Genomic DNA, 19,730 nt, shown 5'->3' with positions numbered 1-19,730 from the left:
AAAGACCACCCATATCGTCTTACCATGCTGGAACAAAAAAACCTAAGTAGATTAGCACCTAACAACAGATGAGCACTGTTTTATTTGTTCTGTGCCTTGGTTCTCTGAAGCCATAGGGTACATTTTGCTGTGTTTTTCTTTGCCTGGCAGAGCAGAGTGCACATGGTAGGTATTAGGAATCAGACGTTGACATGGGTTTGTACATATGTAACTGGTGATCTGTGTGTATTCATAAAAAAATAATGGGTGGAGACCCCATTAATCGGTAGATACAAAAATCTGAAAGAGAGTACTTGACAAGAGAAGGAAATAAATATATGCTGTGTTTTCCATTTTAGTTATTTATCATTCAAATACAAATTTTCCTTTCTCTACCTTCAAGACAGCTGCTTTTACTGAAGACAATAATTGTCCTAGATTAGAAAGGAAATAGGAAACCAGTGTATCTCCAAATGTACAGCCCCACCGCCAGTGTGCTGCCTCTTCAAGAGGGAGGTGTGCTCCATACTCACAGAGCAATGAGGACATGGGTGCGCGTGATAACCAAGGGGGAGTGAGAGCGAGCGCGATGTTCTTTATGTGAGTAAAGCCTCGAACTAGCACATATACAAAGAACTTTACTGGGGTAACTTCAGCTTGAAGGCCAGGTATTAAGATTTTATTCATGAGAGCATCTGTGTGTACAGACTGTGACCACAGAAAAGAGGGGGGCTTTTCACATTGTTCATTATAGGGTTTATAAAGAGGGTTTGGGGGAAGATATGGAAAGCTCGTTGGACCATTTTAGATTTCGATAATGGACCCTGTCTTAGTGATCTCGTGCTGCTATACCAGAAATACCCTAAGGGGATGCCTTTGCCAAACAGATGTGGTCCCTTACAGCTTAGGAGGAGAAACGGCTCAAAGCCGTGAAGGCTTTCTCTCTCTGTTTGCTCTGCAGGAAGGTCCTTGTGTCTTTCCAAGCCCGGTAGAGATAGCCATGTGTCTTGGCAGCACTCCTCCCCTGGTTACTAGGAGGCTTTTCAGTGCAAAGGGCACACTCCGCTCCTGGTTCTTCCTTCTTGGTGGTAATCAGATCCCTCTTTCTCGGCTCAACACTTCTCCTGTTATCGCTGATGTAGGCCACATCAGAGGAAAATTCCCTTTATATCATATTGGGGCTGTCATATGAGTTAGACTCAGAGTATTATATCTATTCTAGCCCTGATTAATTCTCCTTAGCAGAACCACATAATGCATTCTTATCTCTAGGCGGAGATTAGAATTTCCAGCAGATAGGACAATGAAATGGAGGCCAGCCCTACAAAGCTGGCAGACTCTCTCCCAGTGTGTAACAACTACACCCCAGGGCTCCTCGCGTAGCAGAGTACTCCCTCCAATAGGGAATTAAGGCCACAGGCCTGGTCTAGAATTCTAGTACATCACATGAGGAATTATGAATTGACTAGATCTCGGGGAGAAAGAGGAGGCAATCTGCTCTGGTACAGATGGACAGTCCCAGAACCCCTGTTAGGATTGCCGTGAGTCAGAGTTGACTTAATGACAGCGGAGTAGGTTTGGTTGATGTGATATTTGCAGTAAAAAGAAAAACAAGATTTGAGACTGTTTATGGCCAACCAAATACTTGTAGGATTTAGTTCTTTGGTTTGGAGGTTTAGGGTCAGGGTTTTATTGGCTTAATGATGTGTTTGGTATTCCTCGTCGATGTTCCGGTTGGTTGCATAGTGCATGGGATCATAAAAGATTTCATCCAAGATACAGCAACTGATGGCTGTTCACCGGGCACTCGAAAAAGGAGTCAGGACTAGCAGGACGATGTGGAATGTGGGCTAATTTCCTTCATGAGTAACTGCCTCTCTGTGACTAGAAGAACTTGATGGTGCCCAAATAACCACTAATGAATATTTTGTTCAAAATGGGGAAAACACAACAGAGTTCATAGTTCCCATGGCCACGAGACTTCATGGAGTCTTGGAGAGGTGGATCAGCCCCTGAAACTATTGCCGTGAGAAAATCTGTGCAGAAATAACTTAAAACTGAAAAGGAATTTATCTAGTAAAAAGATATGTCTTACAAATCCCTGGAAGTTTATTGATTGGCTTCTTATCTCACCTGAAGGCAGCTGTAAAGAAAGAGAGCCGCAGTACCTGACACAGTAACCTCAGAGTAACAGAGGACACGCAGACTGCCTGTCTTGCCACCAGAGGGCACCAGAAGAAACCAATTTTTATCTTAATTTGTAGCCCAGACGAGTTCTGAGTGGCGATACTGGGAGGGTGGGATGGAAAGGGGGAACTGATTACAAGGGTCTCTACGTGTGACCTCCTCCGTGGGGGACGGACAACAGAAAAGTGGGTTAAGGGAGACATTGGACAGAGCAAGATATGACAAAATGATAATTTATAAATTATCAAGGGTTCAGGAGGGAGGGGGGAGCAAGGAGGGAGGGAGGGGGGAAATGAGCTGATGCCAGGGGCTTAAGTGGAGAGCAAATGTTTTTAGAATGATGAGGGCAACGAATGTACAAATGTGCTTTACACAATTGATGTATGTATGGATTGTGATAAGAGTTGTATGAGCGCCTAATAAAACGATTAAAAAACAAACATGTTTATCTAAATAAAGTGCTCTACATGCTGTTGGCTTTTAATTGTGCCGATGAGTACTGTCTCGCCTTGTAAGAAACTGAACATGGAATTTACTTTGAGCCTGTTGAAATCATAGGTTCTTTGCGCTATCCTGTTTCTACCCGCATTGTCTGCCAGTACTGGAATAGAGCTTGCTGTTCCCGCAACCAGAGGAAGTAAATTAAAACATGAAGAAAAAGAAAAACAAAAACCCAGAAATAATTCTTTCCTTCTTTTCAACAAATAAAATATGTAAAGCTATATAAAGTCCCCTCTAAGCAGTTAGAAGAAAAAAGCTATGTCTTAGAGTATGAGTTTGTATAAGAACTGTTTCTGTATGGGATCAAATTGATAACAGTCATGTGGAAGGTTAGGCGGGAAGCTAGGGGGCAGTGAGTTGGTGTGAACGGGCTCGCGACCCAGAAAAGGAGCGTAACAAGGCTGCCCACTCTAGTCAGTGTCCCTGAATTGCACGTGTAGAAGCTGTCACGTTGCTATCTGTTGGGCATAGTCTCAACAATAACAGCCACAAAATAAATAAAACTTAGAAACCCCTCCTACCGGAAGAAAAGTTTATGTTCACAGCGATTGTAACAAGTAATTCTGGGTTGGAACGGACTTGCTGGCAGTGAGTCCGGTTTTAGAAGTAAGGCTGGTGTTCCCTGGTGGTCAGTGGAATCGGGCAGCGGAGCATTGGTTGTAAGGGTGGAGTAGGCCTGTGCAGCGTCTCCTTCGGGTGTGTGAAGGCGCTTGCTCTGTATCGGAACCAACTCGGCCCCCAACACCAACGTTCAAATATGATTTTGAGATGATGGTGTGACCCAAAGTGAAGATGATTTTTAACTAAATATTTTTTTCTGTTAAATTGTATACTTTATGATATCATTTCAGGCAAATCATGAATCAGCAAATATTTAATTTGGTTCTTTTTCTTTTGTTACCTAGAGACAAGATGAATACTGATCAGGTTACCCTGGTGGGCCAGGTATTTGAATCCTATGTGTCGGAATACCATAAGAATGATATCCTTCAAATCTTGAAGGAAAAAGATGAAGATGCTCATTACCCAGTGGTGGTTAATGCCATGACCCTTTTTGAAACCAACATGGAAATTGGGGAATATTTCAACGTGTTCCCCAATGAGGTGCTGACTGTTTTTGACAGTGCATTGCGAAGGTCTGCCTTGTCGATACTTCAGTCCCTTTCTCAGCCTGAGGATGTCTCCATGAAGCAAAATCTTCATGCTAGGATATCAGGTGGGTCACTTAAGAATGGTACTGCCATGTTACTCTAGGAAAGTTGAGAGCTCAAAGGGGAGCTTTAGGAAGAGAAGTTGAGGCCAGTGTGTGATGGAAATGCCCAAGCAGAATGACACATTTGACATCTCAGAGGATAGAAATGATCTGGAGTTAGGGAAATCACACCCCTATCTGGGACTCTAGGGAAGGCATTTTACTCAAGATGTCTGTGGTTCACTCTCTTAGAAGCATAAGATACTCAAAATATGCGTTTAATTTCTCTTTAAGATTCTCTGCTTCGTACTTTGTCTTGTAGAATTTCTGTTAGCCTAAGGTTGATTGAAGGAGCCCTCATGGCGTAGTGCTTACGCATTGGGCTGCGATCCACAAGGTCAACAGTTTGAAACCATCAGCTGTTCTTCAGGAGAAAATGGGTCTTTCTACTCCGGTACAAAGTTAGAGTCTCACCCTGCCCTGTGGGGTCGCTGTGAGCCGGCCTCGGCTCGATTCAGTGAGCTGAATTTTGGTAAGGTGTATTTGATATTCCCAGTGGTTTTGATGAGAGGCTCAACTAGACCTACACCTTTACCTTCATATTTACCGAAGTGGATTGGAAAGAGAAAATGGCATGCATAGGCTGGTTCTCAAACAGTGGTGGACATCATCAGCCTCCCCAGGAGGGCTTGTGGAGACACCGATGGCTGGGCTCCACTCCCAGAGCTTTGATTGAGTAGGTGTAGGGCAAGGCCCAACAGCCTGCATTTCTAACTGCTCTCAGGTGATGATCGTGGCACAGGAGCCCAGAGCCACGCTTTGAGAACCAGTGCCCTCTCCGAGTCCTAAAGTCAGGCACTAAGGCGTCATTAGTGCTGAGCTGTCAGATCGGTACCATTCACGGATAAAAGAGCAGAACAATTTTCAAAATGGCTCTTTCAGGAATGTTACCGCCTTTGCCAGCCCAGGTCGAAGGTTCTCAAACTAGTGTGGATCCTGCACCTGCAGTATCAGCATCACCAGGGAGCTGCTAGAAATGTTGGCATACTGCACAGGTGTGTAGTCTTGCATGGGTCTTTATTGACTCGGTGGCCCCTAAGGATGGCAGCAGCGGCAGCCTGCCACTGTGTATCCGTGTGCTCTGTGATGCTCGGCTGAGCTGTCCCGTTTGCGCGCATGTCAGTTGGTGCACTACCCCGCACTTAGGATGGCGCTCTTGCCAGAGGGGGAACTTGAGGGCAGTGTTGGGGTGAGTGGAGTCGGGAGAGTTCCTTGGACCACGTGGAGTGTTTAAGGAAAGGCACAGAGGTGCGAAGCTCCTGGATCTACACTAGTTTTCAAACTAAGTATCTCAAGTATTTAGTGACTGGCCTGGGAGACATGAGGCCAGAGGTAGTAACGGGGAGGCTAGCGAGGGAGGAAAAGTCAGTTCTCCCTTCTTTTTGCAGTCACTGCTTCTCTCCTTGCCCCAAAGGGCATTTTGCAGGGGCCTGGAGGGGGCTCAAGAAGTGGCCCTGCCCTCCAGGCATGAAGTAGTTAATGGACACTGAAAAGCAGTATGTGTGATTGAGGTCCAAATTGAGTGGCCCAGGCAGTAAGTGCTTGTGAAAGCTGCTGTCATGGCAGTCTGGGCTGAGGAGGTGGTGAGACGTTGGGGAATTCCTACCCAGTGAATAAGAGCTGGGGCAGGATTTAATGACTCTTCCCCAAAGGCCCCTTTTAATGGTTTTATTCCCAGAAGTGATGCTGGCTTCATCAGTAGAACTGGGGACTGAGTATTTAAAGGTGTGCGACTTCTGGGTTCTGTTGCCGGGTCTCTCCTGGAGAATGTTGATGTCGATGCGGCACTAACCCGCACCCTGAGGTCAGTGAGTATAAAAGAAGCCACCCACGTAGGGACACGGGTCAGGCTGCGCTGTGAAGTTAGTCACCCAGTCAAGTCAACACGCTGGGAGAGGATGTGCTAGCAGGGGTGACCACGGATCAGTCCTGACACATAGGTTGGAGTATTCTCTCTCAGGCCTCATTTTGTAAGAGGGAAATAGCCATCGTTAAACGCTTGTGTCCACTTTTCTCGCCCAGACACCAAGCTTTTCACCGCCAACCTGAGATGATCTGTTTCTTTGGTGTCCCTTCTGTCCATCACACCGAAACTACCCTCACCATTGTTAGCAATGACTGCCTCATGGCCAAACTGGGGGCACTTTTCGCCATTCCTACTGCTTTATTTCTCTGGAGGGATTGCTACTATTCAGTTCGTCAATTTTATGGAATCCCAGTGTTGGTCCCATTCACCATGCTCTTTTGCCTTTTCGTTCCTCGATTCCAACACATGCAATGCACACGCACACGTAGACACATGCACACTGTATGGGCCTGTTCTATGAGACGAAGGCAGTGAGATTTTGGGGTTGTAGGTGTTGGGTTCTCAGGGCTCAGATAGGGCCCCCTTCTCTTGGCTCCTGCTTCCTCTTCTGTGGGGTGGCTCTGTCCTGACCCTCTGTGTCAGCTCCCACCTATACAGCAACAAGGGTAAATTTTTATATATTTGTATCCAGAACTTGTCTCATAAGCTCTGTCTCTAAATACCTTATTATCTGCCAGGTCTATCTCAGACTAGATACGTTCTTGGAAACGTGCTATTCTCAGCATCCAGTTGTTCCAAGTCCTACTGTAGTTTTCTCGCGTGGGAAGTCCCTCGTTTCTTGGCTTCGCGCGAGAAAGAATTCGTGCCGAAGCCTGATCACTTTGTGATCCCAGTGGGTTTTTATGGACGGAAGAAGTTTCAGGTTTGACAGTCACTGACCACGGGCAACCTCGTGGGACTGCACACCCACACGTGGTCACCTGAGACCAGGGAGACTGTGACATGGCTGAGCGGCACAGGACAGAGCCAAAGGGTGAAGAAGAGCAGCAGCCTCGTGGTCTCAGAGTATCTGAGGCCTCTGGCTGGGAGGCGTGGTCGAAGGTATTGGTTGACCCCATTAGCTGAATGAAGCCCACCTGGGCCTAGTTTGGGCCGCCTAGGTGTACCACCCACCTGGCTGGGGCTGGGGCTGGGGTGGGGTGGCAGACTGAATTTGGGGCATGCCCAGCAGCCCTTATAGCTGGCTGAGGGCTCACCTGTAGGGGGCCTTCAGGCATGGAGAGGGGACAATCCCCCCGTCCCTGCCTCGTGCTACCTAACACGCACAGCTCTGTAGGCGGAGTAGATGCTCCATTGGGCTTCTGAGACTATTGTACCCAATTCACACATTTTTAACCAAAATTTATTTTCAAGCCGAAAATAGCAAACAGCTACCTATATGCAATTGTGTAAAAGTTTATCAGTTATGCATGAGACTTTACTCACTGGAAATCCAAGGAGTTTACGAAATGGGACCTGTGTGTCTTGGCAGAGTCTGCAGTTGAGCAGGAACCCGGAGTAGCACGTTCTCTTTTTCAGTTTCGTGATGTTAACTCAAGCCCACTCCCTTTGAGTGGGTTCCGACTCACGGGCACCCTATAGGACAGAGCGCAACTGCTCCTTAGGTTTCCAAAACTTCAGTCTTTACCGGAGCAAGCAGCCTAATTCTTTTGAGGAACAGCTGGTGGGTTTAATCACCAACCTAGTGCTTCCCAGTCCGCCACCAGTATTGGGAGCCTAGGAAAAGGAGCCGTAGACACTACTGCTGGCTATGCTGACCTGCTTACCTGCTCCATGGTGTACCGTAGATGCAGGAGAGTCCTGTCTGACGCACAGAGAGTGAGCGTTCAAGGCGACACCAGACTAAGGTTCCTGGCACCTTAAGCATTCAGTTCATCTAACTGATGGGGTTTTGTTGTTGATAAGTTCCACGCTTCTCACATTACCTTCTGATGAATTTCATCTGGTTTCCTGCATAGATGTACTGACAGGGTGAACACGTGCTGGCATAAAAGCTGAAAGGATAATCATATCTAGAATGGTTCTGTTTCTTGACTTAAATTTTTTTTATTATAAATTAGGTGAATATTTACAGAAATAAATCCATTTTCTATTAAACAATCCACATACATTTTGTTTGATGCATGAAGTTATTGTGCATGAACTTGATAAATCTGATAGCTACAGCTGCATAGTGAAGTGATCACTTACCAGGTTTTGAATCATCAAATTCTAAGGACAAGAAATGACATGCTACCTGAAACAGCTTACTGGCTTAGCAAGTGCTGCCCTGTAAACCTGTTTAAAACAAAAACAGAAACAAATTTACTGCTATCAAGTTGGTTCCAACTCATGGCAACTCCACAGGACAGAAGTTCTGCCTCTGTGGGTTCCTGAGACGGTCGCTTTATGGTGGTAGCTGGCTGCGATGATCAGAAACTGACACCTGTTCAGAAACATGCTTTTGACCATCACAGCCAGCATCTTTATGCTTCCGTGTCACAGCCAAATTTAAGAAAGAAGGCTTTTCCAAACATAAACTTCCTTTACATTTTGCATCTCTCTGGTGCCTAGTTTCTCATTTTCTTCTTCTTCTTCTTGTTTGTTTTAAATTGTGAAATATCCCAAATTACCAAGGGATACAGTGATGCATGTCAGGAGTAAACCTCTAGATTTGTGCTTCCCAAAGTAGGTAATACTGCCCCCTGGGGGCACTAGGACAATCCAGGTGGGCCGCAAAAGCAGACAGATTTACACTTTATCCTGTGTTATGGACATTAGTACAAACATTTTATTTGCCAGGGGCGTATTGAGCAATTTTTTTCTTCTGAAAGGAGGTTGTAGGCCAAATAAGTTTGAGAACCGTTGGTCTAGACAGCTCAAGGCTTGAAAGTACTGTGCAAGTTATCCATGGATAACCCGACCCTAACTAAAACAATAAGGAGCCTTCTTGGTGGTTCAGGCAGAGTCAGGGACTGCTTTTAGGTGGCGTGAGTAGCAATATGTTCTTTGTTGGATGTGGGTACAATCTGGGTATTTAAATCATAGGAAGGGAGCCCTCTTTCCATCGGATAGAACACACAAATCTGTCCTGGAAGACGTACAGCCAGAAGCAAGGATGGAGAGACTCTGTCTCACATACTTGGGGCATGAAAGGGACTTCATCATGCATGGTAAAGTAGAGCAGCAGTAAGAAAGAGGACCCTGGACAAGCCAGGTTGGCACAGTGGCTGCAGCGCTGGCCTCTTCCCTGGACTTGTGCTCCCCCAGGGAACGTGAGAAAGACGCTGATGGCGTCCAGTCCCGAGGTGTAAGTGATGTGATCTTTGCATTTTTTTTCTTCCGTCAGGGTTGCCCATCTGCCCCGAGCTGGTGAGGGAGCACATCCCTAAGACCAAGGATGTGGGGCACTTTTTGTCTGTCACAGGGACCGTGATTCGAACAAGCCTCGTGAAGGTGCTGGAGTTTGAACGGGACTACATGTGTAACAAATGCAAGCATGTCTTTGTGGTCAAGGCTGACTTTGAGCAGTATTACACCTTCTGCAGGCCATCCTCCTGCCCCAGCCTGGAGGGCTGTGACTCCGCTAAGTTCACTTGCCTCTCGGGCGTGTCTTCTTCTCCAGCTGTGTGCAGAGATTATCAGGAAATCAAGATCCAGGAACAGGTAAAAGATCACCTTCAGGAGAATAAACTGAATGTGAAGGAAAGCCAAGTGGTTATCAGCAGGGGGTCAATTACTAAGATTGGAGAACGCATGGTTAATTACATATGGAATTTGTGCCATTACTTTGTGGAAGACTGATCTTCAGATCACAGCACCTATATCCAAGTACATTTTTTGAAAGCCATGAAATAATCATTAATATTATTTTGGTAAGACTTTACACAGCCATATACCACTTAAATAATCTTCTTAAGTGAAACATTGACAAGCAGGATGTGGAGTGACTTAATCATGTTAAAATTAAAGAAGTGAATATTTAAGAAGTCCACATTAGCTACTCATAAGTGTTATTGCTGCTGTACCAACTCTTAGCAATCACTGGGGCTACGCCTGGCTTTCCTTTCCTTACAGTTTAAATGCAAAGGCTTATTCTCTCATCTAGAACAAATAGAAGAAATGGTAAAATGTAGGCTTCTCCATGTCAAGCCCTCAAGTATCTCTACTGTTGTTATCATATGGCTTCTCTTCTAGGGATGTCTGTGGTCCAGGAGGGTAGCTACAACTCCATCATACTGGGATTCTAGACAGAACAAGAGCAAGGTGGAATGGCCAGAAGAGCATGCTGCCCAACCAAACTTTCATGTCTCCCTAGAAGTCCCTAAAAACTAGTCAGCTTGGGTGTTCATTGGCCAGAACTTAGTCCTATGACCATCCATTAGATGCAAGGAGCTCAGGGGATGCACTGGCAAGGTCAGCAGGTCAAAACCACCAGCTGTTCTGAAGGAGGAAGGTGAGGGTTTCTATTCCTAAAAAGCGTTATAGTCTTGGCAACTGACAGGCACCATTCTATCTTGTCCTAAAGAGTTGACTCTTGTCGCAGTGTTTGGAGTTTTAGTAGATATAAGGAAACCTGGGAAATGTAGTCTTTTTTGTGAAGACCAGGGTCCTGCTACTAAGGAATACTCAAAGGAACTCAGTGATTTGTCCCAAACGGTGACTAGTGATCAGAAGAGAATGCCTCTTCTTTCCAGGTAAGTGATTTGAGTGGTAGTAGCAGTGGTGGTGGTTCTCTTTCGACAGTCCACCAAGCAGATAGGTTTTCTTTAGAGATAGTTTTCACACTGGTGATTTTTGTTCCCTCTAGTGATTTACAAAATAGTATGATTTTCCAGAAAATTCTTTATGCCCCCCAATCATAATTAAATTTGATAAATTCAGAGAAATAGATGCTTTATTTTCAACAACTGCTCGTCTTCTAAATATTTAATCAATTTGTATGTGATATCCTTAGTAATCTGCTTTTTCTTGCTAGGTCCAAAGGCTATCTGTTGGAAGTATTCCACGATCCATGAAGGTTATCTTGGAGGATGATTTAGTGGACAGCTGCAAATCTGGTAAGAATGAACTTTCATTAGCTTGTATATAAAATCCTAAAAAGAAAGAAAGAAAATCCTGAACTGTAAGAGCCCCCAATAAGATGTTTTTTGTTTTTTTTAAAGAAGAAAATCCTAAAATACTGTTTAGGAAGAGCCCACTTTTATTTTCCCAAGATCATGGGCAAGGGCATGTGGAAGGATAATTGCTGGCCTCTAGGACAGATATTGTCAAGGAGGTGAGGGAAGATAAAAGTCAGTAGAGCTGAGCTGAAGCCTAAAGATCTAGTCCAGGTGCTGGTTCTACTGATGAAGAACTTGGCTTGCCTGATGCCATTGAGTGAATTAAGTGGCAGTACTGGACATAACACAAAGCCGATGAGTTCACATGTGAGATTTCCTTTAATACACCATAGCTCAGCAGCAGTGACTTTAAAATGATCATGGATTTAGCAGGCAAGCATATGAAATGAATCAGAGGATGTGCCTGTCTAAGGCTATTGGTTTCTTCATGGGGTGTGGGGTATCAGCCCCGACAACTGAATGGGTCCAAGAGGCAATTGTGTAATTGAAGGGTAAATTAAAAGAGACATCAGACAAAACAAAGCATGCAAGGGCTCACCTCTGCTGCTATGACTTCAGGAGCCAGGTTCATGCAGAGAGAGAGAATATATTTCCCAACACCAAAATGTATACTCGGGGTATGCAATCCCCTTCATTTCAGTTAACCGCATACATAACAAAGTGGGCTGTTCTCTAACCCTAAAGATACCCGAGTTCATTGGAGGAGTAACCAGTGCTGGGGACAGGGACAGAACCTAGAGAGCAATAGCGCATGTTTGCTCCTATCTGTTAAAGCTGCCGGCTACATGGTAATCAGCCATGTACTTGTGAGAGGTAACTTTAAGGCAGCACTATTATGGGAGGATACAGTGGGGAACAATATTAATTATGAGAATGTGATTGGCACTCATCTCCAACTCACAAGGGTGAAGACCTCCCTCCACTCCAGAAACCCAGCCTGCCAGACTTCTTAAGAGTAAAAAGGACTCATCCATCTACACTGTCTTCCCATTCTGTTTCCCACAGAGGGGTCTGGTAGGAAGATGCTCTGCACTGTGACACTCTGCTGTGGTCTGCTGACCTGATCTCAGTGTGTTCTGTCACACAGACATTGCGTTGTAATTACAGAAGAGGCTGTGAGCTTCACTGGGTGGAAGCTACAGGGAGGCTGATTGTGTCTCAGAACCTAATAATCAGAGGTGTCCCACCACGGGCTTTAGGTGAGGATGAGTTCTTTTGCATGAAGACAGTTGAGGAGAGGCTGTGCAGCACCTCAGCAGGGCTTTGGGTCTCACGATGGCAGTTGGTCCAGGTAATTTATAATGATCAGGGAAATGTAAGGCTCGCTGAGGTTAGTCTAGAAATCTGAGGGTTCCAGAGCCTAATTGTTACATTACTCTGAGTTAAATGCTTTGATCTTTAGGTCTATCAGACTAGGCCTGAATCACCTTTGCCCCCTCTCATCCCCTTGTCCTCTCCACATTGGAGTGTCTGGGAAGAGAGGAAAATTTAGAGTACCGGCAGGAAGGTGAGGGATAGTAACAGCCCATGTCTATAGAATAAAAATGCTGTGAACTGAATTATGAAATTATTGAAGAGATGATTTATATATAATCTGGCATGTTCTTGAAATGTTTGTGTTGGGGATAGCTACATATGAAATGCAAAAAGAAAAAAAATGTGAGTGTATTCTTCAACTATTGACAATAGGTCTGTAAAATGTGCAAGGCACTAGTCAGCTGAGGGTGGACATCTCAGAGAAGCAGACGGTCAACAGTTTTTGGCCTCAAAGTAGGAATCTGAATGCTTAATGAAAAACTATCCTAGTCCAAATACGTACTATTGCCCGTTTCAACACAGGTACGCCACCTACCCTTCTTTTCCCTCACTGCTTCCTTATAGAACTGAAAGGCACTGAGGACTCATGCGTCTTTTAAATTATCAAGTGTCAGACCCGCGGAGGATTGCTTACGAGCTGCAGTTTTCATAAGCATCCCGGCCACTACCACGTCCAGCCTGAAAAAAAGGAGGGAAACACATCCCCTAAAGGCAGCGCCTTCCGCTTCCCTCGCACACACTCCTGGGCCTTCTCATTTAAGTTCTAAAGGGGCAAAGGTTATGCAATTTACATATTTTGATTCCTACAGAGATGTGTAGCCTATGTAAGTAAATTATATAATAGCACAGGCTAGGATGTGTCCCTGGCATAAGTCTCATCTCTTAGTCTTAAGTCCCAGTTATACCCTATTGGACAGAGCTCAAACGCTTCATTTCTCCAAAGGCCATCATTTTCCTCTTTCAGTGCTAAGCTTCTCCACATATATTATAAAATATTTCCTAAGCCGACTTTTCATTAAAATGATATGCAAGCGCTCTATGGAACCAAAGAGAATATAGTTCCATATCCAGAGCCAAGAGCGATTCATTAAAAGACGACCTTCCCCACCCAAGAATCACTAGCCCAGAATGTGAAAATCATGCCAAATATTTTAGCAGTGTGCAGCTTTCTCAGTGGTATTCTAAGGAATTAACACCTTTGATTATGGTGTGCATAATGGATGAGGACATATGAGCATGTTCAACTATGCTCACCTAGGACTTGGGATTTTAACCAGAATTTGTAATAGCTCAGTCAGCACAGTAGTGTTTATATGAGCTTGGCCTTAACATAATAATGTTCACAGAGATTAGGATATTTTCATACAGTTCATCTAAACTACATCCATTTTGTACTGAAAAAGATTCTTAAGCTTTTTTTTCTCTCCTAAGTGTCTCTAATATTAAGCAGTTGTCAACAGGTGCTTTTTACATTTTTTCCTCTTGGCTACAAATATTTGTAGGACTCAGAAGATATAGCTGACATATAACTTGGCTCATTAGGAAAAGAATGGCAGTGAATAAATATTAACAAATGTAGTAAGTAAATAAGATTCGTGCCAGTCATCTGAAGAGTGTGCCTTTTCCTGACACCAAATTGATTGTCTGCAATTCCCACATCTCTAATCGGGAACTAAATGTTTAGCGATTCTCAGACTGAACACTTCATCCAGTGTAAGGACAATGAATAAATAACCTCAGTGAGGGTAATTACTGGGCATGAGCATGTGACAGACTAGGAAAAGACAAGTTTTCAGCTATACAGGCAACATTGTGTGGTCTTCTTGGCTTCAGATGGTTTTCTGGGTGCCTGGTGGTCCCAGTGTCCACATGGTGGGACCCTCGTCAGGTAACTCTGAACATAGCATGGTGCTGCTGCTCAACTCACGTGGCCTTTTTCCACAGGGGACGACCTCACTATTTATGGGGTTGTAATGCAGCGGTGGAAGTCCTTCCAACAGGATGTGCGTTGTGAAGTGGAGATAGTTTTAAAGGCCAATTACGTCCAAGTAAATAATGAACAGTCCGCGGCGAGTATCGTGGATGAGGAGGTCCGAAAGGAATTTGAAGATTTTTGGGAAAGCTATACGAGCAATCCTTTGGCAGGTTTGTGATTAGCATATAGAGCTGATTCTTTATTACTGGCATTTCATTCTGTACTTAGACACGTGTCTACAACTTTTGGGGCAGCCTTAAATGCTGCATTAACCCAGCAGCTGAATTCACATGGTAACATTGGTTTTGAACTATTATCTTAAACACTTCCTATTCTACTAAAACAGTAAGTTTTCTATTGCCTCTACCAATATGTAGCTCCTCCTTTAAAATGGCAAAACCGCATCCTATTAGGACTTCTAAATCTTTATGCTAGCAGAAAGCTCACCTTTCTTTTTTTTAACCATTTGATTGGGGGCTCTTACCACAATCCATACATCCATCCATTGTGTCAAGCACCTTTGTACATATGTTGCCATCAACATTTTCTACTTGAGCCCTTGATATCAGCTCCTCATTTTCCCCCTCCCTCATAAACCCTTGATAATTTATAAATTATTTTTCCCATGTCTTAAACCAACCACTGTTACGCTTCCCCCACTTTTCTGTTGTCCATCCCCCTGGGAGGAGACCACCCATCAATGATTTTAATCGATTCCACCTTTCTCCCCACACCTTCTCCTTCCCCTCCTGGTATTGCTACTCTCAATATTGGTCCTGAGGGGTTTATCTGTCCTGGATTCCGTGTTTACAGCTCTGATCTGCACCAGTGTACATGCTCTGGTCTAGCTGAATTTGTAAGGTAGAATTGGGGTCATGATAGTGGATGGGATGGGGGAGGGGAAGCACTAGAGAACTAGAGGAAAGTTGTATGTTTCATCGGTGCTATACTGCACCCTACCTGGCTCATCTCTTCCTTGTGACCCTTCTGTGAGGGGTCCAATTATCTACAGATGGGCTTTGGTCACCATTCCTCACTCCCCCTCATTCACAGCGATAGAATTTTTTGTTCTGGGTCTTTGATGCCCGATACCTGATCCCATCAACACCTCATGACCACACAGGCTGGTGTGCTTCTTCCATGTGGGCTTTGTTGCTTCTAACTAGATGGCTGCTTGTTTATCTTCAAGCCTTTAAGACCCCAGACGCTATACTTTTTGATAGCCGGGCACTAGCAGCTCAGCAAGCTCACCTTTGCCGGGCAGAGTGGCTGGTGGGTTTGTAGTTTGCAGCCCAGAGCGTAGCCCACAGTGGCACTAGGGCTCTCTTAACTAGGACACTATAATGTGATTATGACAATCAAAACATCACAACTTTGGGTTTGCGGAGCAAGGTTTTTATTTAAACATCCCAATGTACAATACACTATTTAAATCTTCAAATGCCTGTTTTCATTCTTCTTTGGAGGCATCTTCTAAGAAAAAACAAAGCATAAGAGACTAATTCTGTAAACTTTCCTTCCAATCTGGTATTATTTTCAAATCACATGTTGAACTGTACAGGTATCAGTTCACAAAATAAGACTCCTATTTGCCTAAATCTACGTAGTTTGCTTTTGTCTGTGGACTTTTTGTGCTTCCACGTATCATGCAGTCATGTGTGATCACTCATGAATCTGATCCATTCGCAAAGAAGCAAACTTCTCTCCCCTGTGGCTCTATAAGCAAGCCCTCTGGGAAGTATCTATGAGGGGGCTTCAAACAGTCTTTGAAAAGCGATTTAAAGGGTGATGGGATTTTTTTCCAGGAACTTTTTGAAGCCCCCCATAATATCTGTAAATTATTTTTTTCTTAATTGAAAAGTATTTCTCAGGATCAGATCTTTAGAAAAATATGGACTTCTTCCTTGCATGCCGCTTTTAAGTGCCACAGCTCAGCTCTGCCTGGTGACGAAGGCGAGCACCACAGTGCTCTCCGTGGACCTGCGCACGACGCTACACGCATTTGATGGATAAGAAGAAAATTGCAACCGTGGTGGGGAGAGAAACAGGGAGAGAGAACACAAGCCAGGATCCTTCTTGAACAGATTCTCCTTAAAATACTGTTGTGGGCGCCAGGGCATAGCTGTCTTGCGCCACCTCCAGTTGTCCTGTGTCACTCCACTTGTCAATCCATCTTGTTGAGGGGCTTCCTCTTTCGCTTTACCAAGCATGATGTCCTTCTCCAGGGACTGGTCCCTCCTGATAATGTATCTAAAGCACACGAGAGGATGCCTTGCTCTCCTTCCCACGAGCATTGATTTCAGAGTGGACGAGGGTGTCGGGGTGAGGAGCCGGGCAGGAAGCTCTTCTTTCAAGGGTCTTCCTTTTGCCTAGTGGGACGTGGGAGATACTTCACTGAGCAGCTCTTGGCAATCTGAGCTGGCCCACTGAGGCCCAAATCTGTGGCATTGACTAGGTTGAGTCTACAATTATTCTGATCCGCAGTCCTCTCGGGGAGCACTTGACCCTAGTGCTTAGACACTGGCTAGAAACCCTTACAGACGGGGTTGGAGTCTGCTGGACCAAACGGAGGTGACTCTGGCATCTCAAACCCAAGTTCTCTTCATTAGGGTAACTGAGGGGCACAGCCCACTATTAAACATAACCCAGAATCTGAAGAGTACTCACTCTAGTGCATTTCCTCCACGACAAAGTTATGGGCACCTCTATCACCATAACCCAAGTACAGAGCTTTCAATTGAAGACAACAAATTTAGGATAATGCTTATCTCTGGAACTTCAGCCCTGCCTTCTTAGTATGTATTTAGCATTCATTAGTGAGAAGAACTCTTGAGATGAGAAATAAGCACAAGTGGTACTTGTTACTTGATTAATAGTTCACAATTAAGTCATTCCTATTATGTGCCAGTTACTGTTCTTTGTAGGGAGCCACAGTGGTGCAGTGGCTACACTTTGGACTATGGTCCCCATGGTCGGCAGTTCCAAACCACCAGCAGCCCCACGGAAGAAAGACTGGGCTTTCTACTCCTGTACAGTTGCAGTCTCAGAAACCCACTGGGGGTCACTGAGAGTCAGCATTGACGTGATGGCAGTTGAGTGTGGTTTGGTTTTTGGTACTATTCGTTGTACTTTCAAAGTTGCTTAAAGATTCCAATGTACTTTCAAAGCTGCAAAGATTCCAACTTAAAACAAGCCTCCAGGAGAAATGCCCTATAGTTTTCAAAGCTGGACCTTTAGGGAAAAAGATTGCCACGGCTTTCTCCCGTGAAGCAGCTAGTGGGTCAAACTTGCCGACCTTGCTGTTAGCATGTGCCAGTGTGCACTGAGCCATCTGGCTACCAGGGCCCCATTTCTCTGTGCTTTATGACGTATTAACTCCTTATATCTCAGCACATCTACACAATACTTACGACCTTCTTTTTACATATAAGGAAATGAAGACAGAGAGGTTAAGACACTTGCTCAAGGCCACACAGCCAGTAATAGCTGGGATTTTAAGCCAGGCCTCTGACTCCAGATAGTATGCGTTTTATAACTTGGATGTTTGCTGTAGGCACCATAGTCATGCTTTATTCCAACTTTTATTCAGCAAAGCTGCTGCTTACCAGTATTAGCTTGCATTTCTCCCAGGTCACTTTGCCTTCTGCGAACCTGCTTGTTGGGGATCTTTCTTCTTTCTTTACATGTGTCCTCTCTAATACTGCACAGAGATTATGTGCCTGCTTTTAGGTCTTACCTGCCTAGAGCCATGACCTGCCTGCACTTTCCTCCAGGCTTTCTACCTCGCAGAAGGGGGAGGCCCTCTGGCTGGCAGGTAGTGCATGCCCTTCATGAATTGGCAAATTATTTCTCTGGTCCCCCTTTTTACTAAAAGTTTGTCTTCACCATTTCTGCTGAAGCCAGTCATGTCACCATAGTCAATTGAACTCATCACATAAAGTAACCTTTGTATAAAGAAAGGCCCTTTCTCCGGAGAGTTTGTCAGGAAAGCTACAATCACCAGCGCGCAGATACTTGTACAATTTCCTTCTGGTCAAAAGAGGTATTCCTGAAATGTGAGTGCAGACTCAGAGAAGAATATAGACGTCCTGACGTGACACCTGAAAATGAGGCACCAGGCAGAAGTGTTGAGAACATGAATGCAGACAGAGGACTGTCACAATATAGGGAATTCATTGCAGGTGAGAACAAGCTCAGCAACTCTTGTTAAAATCTTGTAGGTTCTAGAAGGCTCCGCTGGTTGATTAGGCCAGGGACTGGATGAAACATCTTTACTCACAGGTGGTATAAATAGTCTTGGGTTTTATGCTTTCACATTTCTGCAGATGGAGCCTAAGACCGAGCTATCCTTTTATTTCAAACACATGACCAAGCCTTCACCCCATTCACAACACTGCACGGGGTCCGAATCCCAGGCTCTCAGCTTAGATCGTAGGGTTGTAGCCTGTAACGATCATCTTAATACCCGGAAACCCTGGTAAATAATCCCAGTTATAACACTTCACCAAATTGCTCTGAGTAAATGATGAATCCGGTGGTAGGGCGGATTTTCTCCTCTTCCTCTTCCACCTTTGAAGAAGCTGCAGAAGCCCCCAAGTACCTGTTGTGAAGGCTCCTGGCTCCGGTGACGACGGGAGATAACGTCCTCTTACTTAGGCGGTGCAGCAAGTACAGCGAAAGGCAAGAATGAAGTAAAAGCTGAAGAGAAGGTTTCCACGTGGGACTGAAGAAAAAATATTATATGAAATGTGTGAAGATTGGAAATAGAAAACCAAATGGGAAGAACATGTGCAGTATTTTTCAAACTGGAAGAACTGAGGAAAATTTTCAGTCCTCGAGCTTCAATATTGAAAGATTATATGGGCAAAAAATTGAATAATACAGGAAACATCAAAAGAAAGTGGAAGGAATACAGTATCACTGTACCAAAAGGAATTGGCCCAGCTATTTCAGGAGGTGAGATATGATCAAGAACCAGTGGCGCTGAAGGAAGGCATTCAAGTGGCACTGAAAATACTAGTGAAACCAAGAACTACCAATTGAGGGGTTTCAGTAAATGGATGCAATGCTGGAAGTACTACTTTGTCATCTGTGCCAAGAAACTTGGAGAACCTGGTCAGCTAACTAGAAGAGATCCACATTTGTATCCATTCTAAAGAAAGCTGAACATGGAAACGATCCATTAGTATTCTTCATATTGTACAATTTTGTTGGAGATTATTCTGAAAAGGTGGCAGCAATATGCGGGCAGGGAACTTCCAGATATTAAAGCCCGATTCAGAAGAGCATGTGGAACAAAGAATATTATTGCTGACATCAGATGGGTCTTGCCTGAAAAAAGGAGAAATTTAGAGATGTTTACATCTGTTTTAATGACTATGTGATGGTATTTGACTGTTAATCATAGTAAACTATGGGAAACATTGCAAAGAACAGGAATTCCAGAACACATAATTGTCCTTAATGTAGAACCTACACAGACATCGATTAAGAGGCAGTTGATTGAACAGAACAAGAGTTTATTAACCCTATAATGCCGAGCGCAACCCT

The 19,730-nt window shown here is 44.5% G+C and overlaps 1 protein-coding gene across 3 annotated transcripts in view; it reads left to right on the top strand.

The window, feature by feature from the left end:
- The first annotated feature begins 3,579 nt into the window (after window positions 1-3,579).
- Window positions 3,580-19,730, top strand: part of MCM9 (minichromosome maintenance 9 homologous recombination repair factor) — a 106,896-nt gene continuing 90,745 nt past the window's right edge. For 2 of the 3 annotated variants that reach the window (XR_006680468.1, XM_004702208.2), the window contains exons 1-4: window positions 3,580-3,883; window positions 9,115-9,431; window positions 10,744-10,825; window positions 14,150-14,350. Coding sequence is in view for 2 of the 3 variants with exons in the window: in XM_004702208.2 (XP_004702265.1) it covers window positions 3,580-3,883; window positions 9,115-9,431; window positions 10,744-10,825; window positions 14,150-14,350 (904 nt within the window). In the remaining variant the exon portion in view is untranslated. The remainder of the gene's footprint in view (window positions 3,884-9,114; window positions 9,432-10,743; window positions 10,826-14,149; window positions 14,351-19,730) is intronic. The other variant, XM_045294346.1, reaches the window with a different exon arrangement.

The sequence above is a fragment of the Echinops telfairi genome, unplaced genomic scaffold, assembly GCF_000313985.2.
Source record: "Echinops telfairi isolate 266 unplaced genomic scaffold, ASM31398v2 ScPeMD7_3533;HRSCAF=4204_0, whole genome shotgun sequence".
NCBI classification, from domain to species: domain Eukaryota; kingdom Metazoa; phylum Chordata; class Mammalia; order Afrosoricida; family Tenrecidae; genus Echinops; species Echinops telfairi.
The sequence above is the reverse complement of the archived record's forward strand: the minus strand, read 5'-3'. Positions and strand labels throughout refer to the sequence as shown.